A 14,131-nucleotide genomic window follows, 5' to 3' on the forward strand; every position below is an offset into this window, starting at 1 on the left:
ATTTTTTAGTAAATTTTTGTTACTAATTTTGAATAAAAAAGTTTGATAGAATCAGATTTGAAGTTTTTTCCTTTAGAATCAGTGTAGAGTTTCTGAAATTCCCTCCAGGAGTTTAGTTTGTTTCAGCATTGTAAGTAGTAGTACTAATTATGGATACATTAAGACTACAGATATTTAAAAATAAACTTATTCTGTTATTTTTTATAAATATTAATTATACTAATTTGTATAAATTGAAAAATAAAACTTGTTAGAACTTGTTCTTTGAAGGTAAGCAATAACTTAAGTTAGATCATTTTTAAGTAGTTGTATGTGTTAGTTTTATAATAATCTATACTTCTTAGGTGATGCATAATTTCATTTGTATTTCATAGAATTAAATGAAACCAGACATATCTCCAAAAATATTAGGTGAAATAAAACTTAAGACCAAATAAAATTTTTAAAAATTTTTAGAAAAAAAAAACCACTTAATTCAAAACTTATAAGCAAGATAAAAACATTTCAAATTAAAGAAGTGAATTAGAAAACAATTCCAAATAGTTTACCTTTTCTTTTTATGTACAGTATGAAAATAGTTATATGACAACTGAAAACATTTGTTTCTCCTTTTTATTAAATTGCTGGATTTTTTAGGGTATTACATCATACATATTATTTACAAATATAAAATGATTTTGAAAACACTATATTTCATCATTTGTGTCATATGAACTGTAATCATTTGTTATCATCAATTATTTCACTTAATTAGTATAAGTTTTAATGGTTTTAATTTCAACATTCATTAATAAAAACATTAATTAATACAAAATATATATATCTCTTAATTAAAAAATTCATATAGTCATTATTTTCTAAACCTTATCTATAGAGGGCAATAAAACTAACATACTATATTTAATGTAATTATATCATCATCATTACTATACATCATTAAGAAAAAGAATTACAGATTATTTGATCAACCTTGGAAATTTTACATAGCTAAAAGTATATCATCATACAAAAAATACTAACCAAGTTAACATGCTTCTCTAATAGTTGACTGTCAGCTCTGACCAACGTGACTTTGTTGTCTACTGGGTTGGTCAGAGCATATGGGTATTCTTCCAAGTGGGGTGAAAGTAGCCTGCGTGTGAGCCTGGAGAAGCTCACACACAGGCTACTTTCACCCCACTTGGAAGGATAACCAAGTTAACAACTTATAAGTCAAATAATCAAAATTAATCACATTGCATACATTTTTGAATGGTAATTCAGTAATTAATAGAATAATTTGCTACTTTTTATCCATTTTTACTTGTCCAAAATAAAGGATTATCTTATAATCAATGATATATTACATTTGCAATATAATCATTCAATCAATCATACATACAAAACAATTATTACAAGCAGGTCACATGATGCATTTTACATTAATAATAGATGTTTTTAACTATACTGCTCAATGATCACATCAGTTTAAATAAGTTTTAAATTTAAAAGAAAAATAAAAAAATAAATTTAAATTCCTTTGGCCATTTAAAATGCCTTCAAGATGACATTATGTTGCTACAGTAAAATAAATTATTATTGTTTATGCAGAAGAGCTTGAAAATAAACTTTATTTTCTGAAATAATTCATTTTCTATTGTTTTCCTAACTTTTTATTTAGCAAAACTTAACAAAATTATTTATTTAAAAATTTTCCTTTTTTCACAAAAAAAAATTGAAAACTATTTTAAATACATAATAAATTTTGAATTGAGGAACTACAGTGTGTTTTTGTATAAATACTAAGCATGGTTTAGTCTGATCAAATTTTTTAAAACAAAAATAGTACAAGAGCAAGCACATTATATTTCAAAACATCAGACTTAATATTTATAAATATTTAACATTCAAAAAAGTAAAATAATTGAAGCCACAAATAGCAAAATGTGACTTTACTTTCTGAATATCAAATCAATGCTACTGGCAATACAGAGAATTATAAGCTTAATAATTTGATTTCATTAAATCTGCTTTTTTCATAGATTAGTGAAAAAATATTTAACAGAATATATAAATGAGCAACTCTAATTCTTTTATATATATTTATATTAGAGAGAGTAAATACATTTGTACAAACATTAACTAACACCTGTAATTCAGTTAAAATGTACAAATTTATTATAAGAACATTTTCAAGTGTCTTTAACAACCATCTTCAGGTTATGGAATGTTACATAGAACAAAATTCAAAAAACAAATTTTTTTAAAGTTTAATAAAACGTAGAATGCTCTCATTTGCTGAATACTTAAAAATTATATCAATTATTGATTCATTAAATTACATCCAACACTATATCAATAATCAAACAATAAAGCCAGGTTCATTATTGAGCTAGAAATCTAGCTTTATCATTTGATTATTAATATAGTTTTGACTTGGTTTCTATAAAATTATATCAATTATTTAAAAAGATTAACATTTTTTTCAAATCAATCAGACTACTAAATCTGAACTAAAAATTTGTTATATCAGGGTGACAATATTTTAATTATATTTCAAACAGAATTTGATCCAGATGTATCAATATATTAATTTTAACAAATATACTTCTTACTGTATACTGGATGAATTATACTTCTTCCCTCCACAAAAAACCTTTATAATTCAGTGATAGTCCAATATTACTTTTAGAATATAAGCATAATGATTTTAGCCTGTGTCTCCCAAACAATAAGTATAAAATATTTCTGATTAAAACAAAAAATTCCCTCACAAACTGAATCAAAACTCCAAAAAACCTTAAATTCAGTATAGAATAGACACAACTGCCTCTATTCTGTACTGGATTTACAGTTTTTATTTCTGATTGAATTGGAAATTAATAATTGATATGATTATTCTGAAATTAATATATACATCTGGATCAATTTTTGTCTCAAATCCATGGCATAACTAACAATAAGTTTGCATGTTAAGTGAAACTTAACTTTTTACTTAATTATTTAAAGATCTCTCGAAACTCGATTCATTAGTATAAAGCCAAACCAACTGCCATATAAGATCAGGCTATTTTCCAACGATTATAATATTAATTAGTAATTAATTTGTCCTAGAGGGAGGTGTTAGGTGCCATCTCGTATTAAATTTAATTATTATAATTTAATTAAATAATTTTTGGAATATTCTGGAAGAAAAGACTCGAACCCACAACTCCCACTTGCCGAGTGGATGCATCACCAATTATGCTACCAGGACCTCCAGTCCGATCTCCTCTTCCAGGTATATTTACCTATGATATAACCATTGTCCAGAATATTCTAAATTATTAAATTTAATACAAGATGACACCTTACACTTCTGTCTAGGGCAAATTAATTACTAATTATTATTATAATCCCTGAAAAATAACCCAATCTTATACAATAGTTAGTTTGGCTTTAATAATTTAATATTAAATGTAAACTTATTGTTAGTTATGCCATGGATTTAAAATAATAGTTGAATCTTTCTCTGGATAGTTTTTAAACACACAAAACTAACTCAATTTACTAGCAATTAAAACTTGTAACATGCTATTTATATCAGTACTTCATGCTCTTTGATCATTAAATAACCTATTATAATTGTTTTAATAATTAATTGGATTATGGTTATATTAATAATAATCATACTCCAACAGCTTTTATTAATTTTAAAACTTAATTTTTATTAAATATTTTACAAATTTTCTTTTCTAAGGCACACTCAATTTATAATTATTACAACTAAAGATTGCAATAGAAAAGATTTGTTAACATCACTAGAGAATAACTAGGATTAATATCTATTAAAAAAAATTTAATAATAATTTGTTCATAGAGATGAAACAGATAATTACCTAGCGCACAAAGATAAATGGATGCCAAATTTACTCCACATATATATAATGGAATACTAACTGAATGGTTTATTTAGAACTGCTGGTAACTAATTTAAAATGTCTGATCTACAAGTATAAATATAAAAAGGAACTAAAATAATGAAAGTAATTTAATTTCATGCATAAAACTTTTTAAATATTTTCTCTTACATTTATAATATAAACAAAAATTTGTTGTAAATTACTTTGATATTAACAACGCTAATTACAGTATTTTTAAAAAGATATTTGAAAATATTTTAAAATTTTGAATCATTTAATACTGTAGTTTGGTTTAATGTTCAGTTTTGCTTAAAATATAAAGAAAAGAAAAGGTTTTATATAAAATACACCAATAGAAATATGTAATACATAGAGCTACTTGCTTGCTTCTATATTCAAATTATAATTATTGTTAATGTGCAAATTTCAAATAAATTTTCTTTTATATAAAACAAAAAATAATAGTATTTACTTCTCCCTTTAAATGTATAAAATAACTTATATATTCTATTAATTCAAGATCCCTCGTAATATTCATCACTGAAAGCATTAACACTTATGGAATTAATAGTAAACCTTTCTTTGTAAAATAGGGCTGGCGGAAATACAGTAGTAACAACATAAAAACACGTAAACAGATAATAAAAATATCTTCTTTACTCGCCATGTCCAATCACCAGAAACAAACTATTCTCCATAGCAGAGACGACCTTTCTTTAGAGGCTACGCCTCTGCCAAATTATGTAAAACAGTCTAAAATGTCCACAGGTGACAATCCCTTCACAATTAAAAATATAAGCTTTCTTCGTAAAATAGGGCTGGCGGAAATACAGTAGTAACAACGTAAAAAGTAGTAACGGCAAGTAAAGATATTTTTATTATCTGTTTACATGTTTTTACGTTGTTACTACTATATTTCTGCCAGCCCTATTTTACAAAGAAATCTTATATTTTTAATTGTGAAGGGATTGTCACCTGTGGACATTTTAGACTGTTTTACATAATTTGGCAAAGGCATAGCCTCTAAAGAAAGGTCGTCTCTGCTGTGGAGAATAGTTTGTTCCTGATGATTGGACATGGCGAGTAAAGAAGATATTTTTATTATCTGTTTACGTGTTTTTACGTTGTTACTACAGTAAACCTTTCATTCTTATTCCATGTTTTTCTGCAATTAATGATCTTGAGTCTTTTTAACATAGATATAATTACATTATGACTAATTAAAATTATTTTCTATCTAATAATGCAAACTATTTTCTCATTTTAATTTAAAAGTATTTTTAGATTACAATATTACTCAGCCAAAAAATAAAAACAGTTAACTTAATGGTTAATTAGAAATAATTCTATCATCCATAAATCAGACAAATTTTAATCAAGTCAACTGATTATATACAATGATAATATTTTTTTTTTTAAATTGTGTGCTATCAGTAACATGATTTTTTGACAGTTGAGATACTTGTCACAAGTCAAATTTTTATTCTAGATCATTTGAATGTACTATACATACCTGTCGTGTCAGTCATGTTATCATATCATGTTTCACATAAGATAGTACTTAATATAGCATATTTGTTGCAGCATAAACAATGTTTCTCAATAGCATTTTTACCAATTCTGAGTTAGCTATTACTGTACATTAAGCATCACCAGAAAGGAGAATCACATTACTACTACAAAAATAGATTTTTCTCTACTGTTGGTTTCTTGCACTATCAACTCTTTATGCCTATAAAAATTAGTTCCCCAGATTTCCAGGCAAGAGCATTTTGCAAATAGATAATATTGAATTGCTGCTTTAGGATATATGATTCAAGTCATATATACAATAGAATTATTCTAGTGTTCAGTCATATTAACAGCATGTAAAATTTCAACAAGTCCATAACATCTCAAACAACAAAATTTACAAACTTAATCAAACAATATACACAAGCAACAAAAAAATCAATTTCATTTTATATAAAAAACAAACTTCTGTTTAATTTTTTTCTCTCTATACTTTACACGTTCAATATATTTAATTGGCTAATCAAAACATTTAACAAAATTTTAATTGCTTTGATTTTTTCACATAACTCATTTTTTGTTTTCACAATAATTTTAAGACTTTAAAACAATATATGCAAGAAATGATGTTGGAATGTATATAATGTAATTCAAAATATTCAAATTTTAAAAAACAGCAAAATAAGATTTTAAAGATTTTCTACTGCAAATTACAAGGATTTTTAATTATATTTTATATAACTTTTGTTTAAACAGTTATAATAAAACTATATTTTCTTATGTAAAGTATATTTTAAATATATTAAGTGACATATGGTAAATATTATCTAGGGAATGAAAGCTTTTCAATGATGTAATGATTACAGAGGTAAATATAGCATGACTTTGTAAGTACTTCTTGCATAAATACTTGTAATTATTTTCTATATTAATAATATCTAGAATAATAAAATAGTTAAATTTAATTTCTACCTTTCCTTCAAATTATAGAATTATTTCAGAATAATAACCTTTAAGATAATATGGACCCTTTTCTCAAACTTTGAACTGGATAAAATTCTTTTTATTAATGTTTTCATTGTTCAGAAATAAAATACAATAGTTAAGTCTTAAATATTTAAATAATAACCTTAAAATTAGCTAGGAATAATATGAAATGACAAAAAAACAGAATTTTATATTTAGTATTTTAATTGGGTATATATGTTGGACAAAGTGATTAATACAGGCATTATTCATAATGCCTGGTCATTATTCATAATGACCAACAAAATCGGGCATTGTAACAAATTTCAATAATTTGTCAAATTGACCGGTCATTATGAATACTGCTATCACCTAGTCGGGCAAAGTGATAATAATACATTCAGGAGTGATCATCTGACATATTCTAGCCAATCAGAACTTACATCTTAGTTGTGCATGCGTATTGCATTTAGTACTGAATTTTAAATTTATGTGACCAGTAATTAATCTTTCTTCTTTGACAAAAGTAACGATCATGGAGGAATCATTAGTGTGGTTAAGGCCGAAGATTTAAATGCAAAAACGTGTACGTCAGACGTTCAGCACCACTTCCTATATGCCTAGAAGTTTGATAATGGCGTTTGGAATGTCAAATACGATTCCAGTGACTTTCCAAACACCATTGTCAAACTTCTAGGCTTACAGAAAAGCGCTGACCTTCCAATGTACACATTTTCGCGTTCTTAATAAGGTTCTTCAGCCTCAACCTCGCTATTAAGTGATATGAATAATTGCTTCAAACAACTAATTAAACGAGTTAATAGCAGAAAAAGGTGAGAACAATCAAATTTTTACAAAATCAGCATATTTGTCAATGATACAAAAAGTGAGAGTCAAAAATGAAAGTTACTTCTAAGTTATTGGAAGAATATCAGTTAATAGTACTTTGAAGTAATTCACAAAAAATAAATATTTCTAAATGAAATAAGTGGAGTTTTTTGTAATCAAATTTAAAATTCGGTACTAAACACCATACGCACATGCAACTGAGTGCCGATTGGCTAGCATATGTTGGATGATCACTCCTCAACTTATCATCATCACTTTGCCCGACTAGGTGATAGAAGTATTTATAATGACCGGTCAATTTGATAAATTAATCAATATTTATCACACTGCTCGCCCTTTTTGGTCATTATTCATAATGACCAGGCATTATGAATAATGCCCAATTAATCACTTTGTCCATAACATATACATGCATAAAACTTATTGTCAGCCCTAATATTGTCTATCAGCATGATTAACTAGAAGACAGTTTCAACATAAACTATTCAGATTACTAGTTAATCCCTTTATTTAAAATCTTAATTCCATAATCATTTTCACTCTTCAGGGAAAAATTTTCTTAACTCAAAATTCTAGTTATTCCTAATTTATTTTTTTGAAGCAAATGATTGTCATCTGTTAAAAAATTGGAAGAAAAATTAATTCATTTTACATAAAATTTTATGGTAAAATACATTGTAAAAGTTTTAACAGATAACACTGAAAAAATTGTATATCTTATTGTATATAATAATAATAATAATAAAGTGCAGAGCTCAAACAGTTAGGAGTTGAAAGTTAAAATTTGGTACACAGCTAGGGTACGTCGTGAGAATGTATGGATTTTTTGAAATTCCCCCCACGGGAGAGAGGGAGAAGATTAAGGCTTATCCTAAGAAACAGCTTCTACTGCACTATTTTAGATGCGGTTTTTTTGTGTTTTTGACTGCATTTTAGTAGAAGGAATTTTTGGAAATGCAACTCGCCCAGGGAAAAGGAGGAGAGAGTTAGTTTTAGTCAGTATAAAGTGTAAATAATAAAAAAGGAAAGTAAATAATGGCACATATAGTATACATTTTGGAAATTAAATATTTTACACTGTTTGGGTAACCCAAAAAAAATAAATCCAAATAAATGAATTTAAATGAATATTTGAATTTGTTCCAAATTCGAAAAATTCAAAATATAATGTTCTAAACAAGTTTTCTTAGATTTTAGAATTTAAAATTAATCATTTTATTCAAGTAAGGTTATCATAGTTCTTGCATCCCATAAAAATGGGTAAGATTGGCTATAATCTAATAATCTTAATCTTCGCTACAGTTACTTTCTGCCCGAGCAACACAGAGCTCATCTGCTAGTAGTTGTATATTGCTAAAATAATTGTATGAAAAATAGGAAATAATATAAAAATAAATCAACTTTTCATTTTTATATTTTCTGACATGAAAAAATATTTGCAACAGTTGTGTTAAATACTAATACTTTTAATTTAAGATTTAACTTTAGATTGTTTGGTCTTCATTTGTTTAGAACAGTGGTTCTCAAAGTGGTTCCCAGGACCCCGGGATCCTTGATAGCACTTTGGGGGTCTGTGGCAAATTAAAATTAATTTGGGGGTGCGTGGACAACATCAGGGGGTCTGCGAAAAGTTTAATATAAAGTAAAATAGTTGTGTATTCTGAAACAGTGTCTTCTTTTATCTGTTTTTATCTTCACGACTAGGTGCATTGATAGACACAGCACTTCTACATCATCTTTATTCTGAATCTCTTATAGGCCAATATGCATTTCAGGCATAAACCCCTCATCTGTCGGCATGACTTCCGGGATTTCTTGTAGGTGGTGTTGACACGTATATATTCCGTTTAAAATTACTTATTTACAGTTAAAATTGTGTTAATGTTAAAGTACCATTATAGTTTAAAATATATTTACAATTAAAAGTACTATTACAGTTAAGGTTTCTTGACTTAACATCAAAGAAGATGTGAGATGTTCGATGTTAAGTCAAATTTTTATTTAAACTTATAAATAAAATTCCCTTATATAGAACCAGATAACCAAATACTTTGATATTAATTCTCAAAATATTCAGTAAATAATCATTATTCATTGCATTACCATCATTTAATATGCAGCCTATTCTATAAACAGTTGTTACTAAATCAATTAATTGAATCATTCATAATAAACCTAAAGAATTAAATAATTCACATAATTATATATTAATGACAATAAGAATAAATTAATATGTCAGATTTGTTCATTTTTAAAAGCTGTAATCACAAATTCCCGAACTAAAATATGACAGTTTAACCTTAATGTAAATTAATAACAAATATACCAAAGTTATTAATCGTATCTTCGTTATATAAATTTCTAAATAATAACAACTGTAAATAAGTAAATAAATTTATAAAAGAATGTTAAAAACGATACCGGATAGATTAATATCACTTATGCATCGATATGATTCAGAAAATTATAATGGATTAAAGATTTTTTTTCTATTGTTTAAGGGATAATTGTGTCCTTGAATCTAACCTTTAAAATGATGGCAATTAATCCACTTTGTAATGCAGCAAATCTAAATTTAGTTATTTTTTAGCGGAATATTATTCCTTGTTCGACCTTTGTATATTTCCTCGTCTGTCCCCGATACAAAATTCAAACTCAAGTGGACAAAATCGTCAAAGACAGTTTTCTCCGGCAGACGATAATTTCGTATTTTATAACTTTAATAATTACGAAAATTATTTCATTTCTTTCGATTTCTTATAATTTATATAGAAATTTATTAATATTCCTTTCGTTATTAAAATATATATGAAATAACTGAAAATATAAATATTACAATATATATACATATATATCGATTTTTTATGAAATTATTTTTATTGAATTTTTGGGATGTCGAATATTAACGATTTATATTTCTACAATTGCGAAAATAATATTTAATTTGGAGATTTTGTGTTTAAATTTCACGTATTATAAAGAGATAGATTTTTAATTTTAATGAATAGGAATAATTTGAAAAAAAAAATGAATCAAAAGTAGTGGAAAATACTATTCCTCGTTTCTTTCTAATTTGAAGCAAACAGTGCTTACAGAAAGAGAGTTTGATCTAGAATTTAAGATAGGGTAGATGTACCAGTTTTGGCCAGTGTACCAGTTCTGGCCAGAAAACAAATTTAACTTAAAAATATAATCACCACATATTCAAATCTGTCCAATGAAACAAACTTTTATTGTTAACTGTTCACACAGTTAACAATAAAAGTTTGTTTCATTTGTGATTATATTTTTAAGTTAAATTTGTTCTCTGGCCAGAACTGGTACTACGCTGGCCAAAACTGGTACATCTACCCTATAAACGATATTTTCATAATTTTAAAAGAATTAATATTTTTGCGCTCATTGCTCTTGAAGTAACAATGTACATTACATCTGTAGACGGCCGGATGGCCGAGCAGTCAAGGTAGCAGCCTACCGCTCTGGGGGACCCGGGATCAAATCCAAACGGGTCGAATAATCTCTAGGAATTTTTCGGGGGTGGTCCGTTCGGATATGTCGGGCCCCGTCCCTCACCACCCGGTCACCCCATTGTGGGCCTGGCCGAACCCATAATGGGCCTTCTAAAAGAGGCCCTCTTAGTGCCCACAGGGCGGAAAGAGTTAAAAAAAAAAAAGGTCTATTGTTGGAAAGTGGAGGGCATATTTAGCCTATCTAAACATATCTAGGGCAGCTCTGTTTCTTCAGTTGGGTCCAGTAACAGCCACGGACGACCGGATGGCCGAGCGATTACCTACGGAGGCAGCCTACCACCAGGGCGGATTTACCAATCCAGGGGCCCTGGGCACAAATTTGGTGGGGGTCCCCCCCTTTAAGAGTAGGCAAATTTGATGATTTAGAAAATTTACACAAAATACTGTACTTTCAATTAGATTTGAACTAGGAAGTTGTAAATTTCATTTAAAAATAAGGTTATTGTAAACATACATATATTTTATTGTGTAAAACTAATTATTTTAATTTAACTGAAAAATACCTATGTGAAATTTTTTCCCGAAATTTTCCGATGTTTCATAAGTTTTTTCCCGGGTTTGGTTTCCTTTGCCTGTTGCCCTCATGATTAGGCCACACTAGGCTGTCGCGGTAATAGAAAAAAAATTATGTTTAAACATAATTTTTTTTTAGTTTTGTGGGGGCCCTGGGCACAGGCCCCAAATGCTCTTATGTAAATCCGGCCCTGCCTACCACTTTGAGGGCTTGAGATCGAATCTGTAAAGATTAGAAAACACCAGGACTTTTTCAGTGGGTGGTCGTCCGGATATGTCGGAACCCGCTCCTCACTACCCAGCTGTCCCATTGTGGGCCTGGCCGAACCCAAAATAGACTTACTTAAAAAGGACCTTTTAATGCCCAGAGGACGGAGAGTGTTTAAAAAAAAAAAAAAAAAAAAAAAAAGTAACCACCAAGTAGATGGGTAAATGGCCGAGACGGTAAAGGCGTCAGTACACCGTTCTGGAACCAGTGTTTATGACTATTTTCAGGATTGGTATTTACTGTCTTCGTGATATGTGAGCTTCGTCCACTCACCATTCGGCGTCTCTATTGTGGGTCTGGCTGACAATGTTGGATCTAAAAACAAGGAACCTTCTTAAAACCCACCCGACGGAAAGTGAAAAAAGAAAAAAATATATATATATACAGTATATAAGTTACTCAATGGAATTAGCCAACATGATTAAGAATAGAAATAACGCCCCTATCTAAATTATGAAAAATCACGAGACCCCAGATGAATTAAATCCTAATTTATGATTATTGTTAGAACGCCACAATTTATCTTATTGAATCCTATTTATTATTAGCGGGGAGTTTTAAAGTACAAACAAATATATTTTATTAAAGTTTTTAATGTCAAGCATTTTGTTTTGGAAAAATATATATATATATATATATATATATATATATATATATATGAATCGTTAGGTGGCGTTATAAATTTCCTTTGTATTTTATAGTAATATTATGCGTATTTATTGAAATTCGGCAGATATTTATCTGAATGAAATTGTTTACTTATGATTTAATATGGCTGTAAAAGGTAAGATATGAGTAATCGTATTTTGAAGTAGATAATGCTGTATCACGATAAAAAATGAAAACATCCAAGAGATACTCGTAACCAATAAGAAATATTCGTGTTACTCGTTTTGCTATTTCGTACTGTTACTTTATGGGGATGAAGTTAACGTGTAATTTTACAATACGACAATTAAATAATGCAATTGATGAGTAGCTAAACACGTTGCCAGAGTTGCTAGAAAGTTCAACTTCTCATTTGTCAAATGCAATCCATTTAAAAAGTAGTTTATCGCATCTCACAGGTTAAAAAGTTCGTGCCCTACACATTTTCGAGAATTATAATAATTTATATTTTGTTATAAACCAAAATAAATTTTCGTTTTCGTTTCTTTTTTTCAGTTTTATAATATTCTTTATTATTACATAGGTCCTGTGAGAAAATTTCGCACCTGGCCCAATAAAATTTCAAGCCAGAACTGGCAAAAAGTACAAGGTTTTTATTCCAACACATTTTTTTTTCCGTAGATAATGTTCATAAGAGAACTATAAATGAATTATAAACATTGAAGTAATGATTTTTGAAATTTGAAGTTTATTTATTTAATAATTCTGCAGTTTCTTTTATTATTTATTTACTTTTTGAAATGTATTTTAAATCCAAAATAGAAGAAACTATTTATTTTAATGCTTCTCTTGTAAATTTAATTACGTTAGAATACTTCGCTAAAGCTCTTACGTATAAACGTATTTGGTATATAATAATTTCGCTGAGATATAAATTATGTATGTAAAGTTTACATTTAATTTGAAATGTGACATCAATTGTTTTATTATTCTTTATAATATATCTGTCGGCCGTAATATCTGTGGCATATACAACAAGAGATGTATTGATTGCACTACAATGCCAAATATGCACAAGGAACAAATTCCTAGATCAGTGATTTTCAACTGGGCTGCCACAGTACATTAAGGTAGGGTTACTGTATGTCTGCGTTTGGCCCGGACAGTTCTGGAATCATGGTAATGTCTAGTATTGTATCTGGAAATAAAAATAGTTGAGGATTTTTGTGTGGGGAAGAAACAAAGAAAAAAAATTATTTATGTACAATGATAATTTTATTACTCAGTATTTGTCACAAGGATTCATTATATGTAATCTTTCATTTTTTTAATCATGTCTATTGATCTATTGATTTTATTCTTTATTATTTGTTTTTAAATTTTTTTTGTTGTTATTTTCAGGGGAGGATATAATTTGTTTTTATGACATTTCCTTTTATATATGCAATAAAGAAATAAATAACTTTACAGTAATATATATTTTTATTACAAATAGAATTTTATAATATTTTAAAATTATTTTTAAGTAATTTAATGCTAGTTCAGAAAAGCTTAGTAAAGATTTAGTCTGGCAATTTTGCTCTTCTCAATACTAATGTCATGAAACAGGTTGTTAGTTGGGTTTGATATGTGTGACATCAGTTCCATTAGAAAGGGTGTTTCCATTATGAACAATATTCTTTCACCAGAGAGGTGTCAGCTACAAGTGTAAAGTACCTAGTAAACATGAAAGTGAATTATAAATATTCTATTATATAAAATCCAATAAAGTTTTTAAGCAAAGTATTATCTGGTAAAAAAATACAATGCAATGAGTTTAAAGAACAACAATCATTTTCATCATTTACATGCCTGATTTTTTGCTTTTTTTTTATATATGTAGATTAAATGTATTTCTTTCTGTAATCTGCATTTTAACATTTCATTGTGCATTTTTATAGGAAACCTTGCTTTATAAGAAAGGATTAAATCATATATCTTCACTAAATTCTATCTGTTTTCCA

General features: G+C 27.8%; 2 protein-coding genes across 3 annotated transcripts in view; one reads left to right on the forward strand and one right to left on the reverse strand.

Moving 5' to 3' along the window:
* Window positions 1-9,900, reverse strand: part of PhKgamma (phosphorylase kinase gamma) — a 37,860-nt gene extending 27,960 nt beyond the window's left edge. The window contains exon 1 of the mRNA XM_067281401.1: window positions 9,735-9,900. The gene's annotated coding sequence lies outside the window, so the exon portion shown is untranslated. The remainder of the gene's footprint in view (window positions 1-9,734) is intronic.
* A 2,283-nt stretch (window positions 9,901-12,183) lies between these two features.
* Window positions 12,184-14,131, forward strand: part of MED31 (mediator complex subunit 31) — a 55,322-nt gene continuing 53,374 nt past the window's right edge. Inside the window, exons 1-2 of one of the 2 annotated variants that reach the window (XM_067281408.1) lie at window positions 12,197-12,303; window positions 12,712-12,777. In XM_067281408.1, coding sequence (XP_067137509.1) covers window positions 12,291-12,303; window positions 12,712-12,777 — 79 coding nt within the window. In that variant the 5' untranslated portion in view covers window positions 12,197-12,290. Of the gene's footprint in view, window positions 12,304-12,711; window positions 12,778-14,131 lie in introns of both variants that reach the window. The other variant, XM_067281409.1, reaches the window with a different exon arrangement.

Source organism: Centruroides vittatus, unplaced genomic scaffold (assembly GCF_030686945.1).
Source record: "Centruroides vittatus isolate TY-2023 unplaced genomic scaffold, ASM3068694v2 contig_918, whole genome shotgun sequence".
Taxonomy (NCBI): Eukaryota; Metazoa; Arthropoda; class Arachnida; order Scorpiones; family Buthidae; genus Centruroides; species Centruroides vittatus.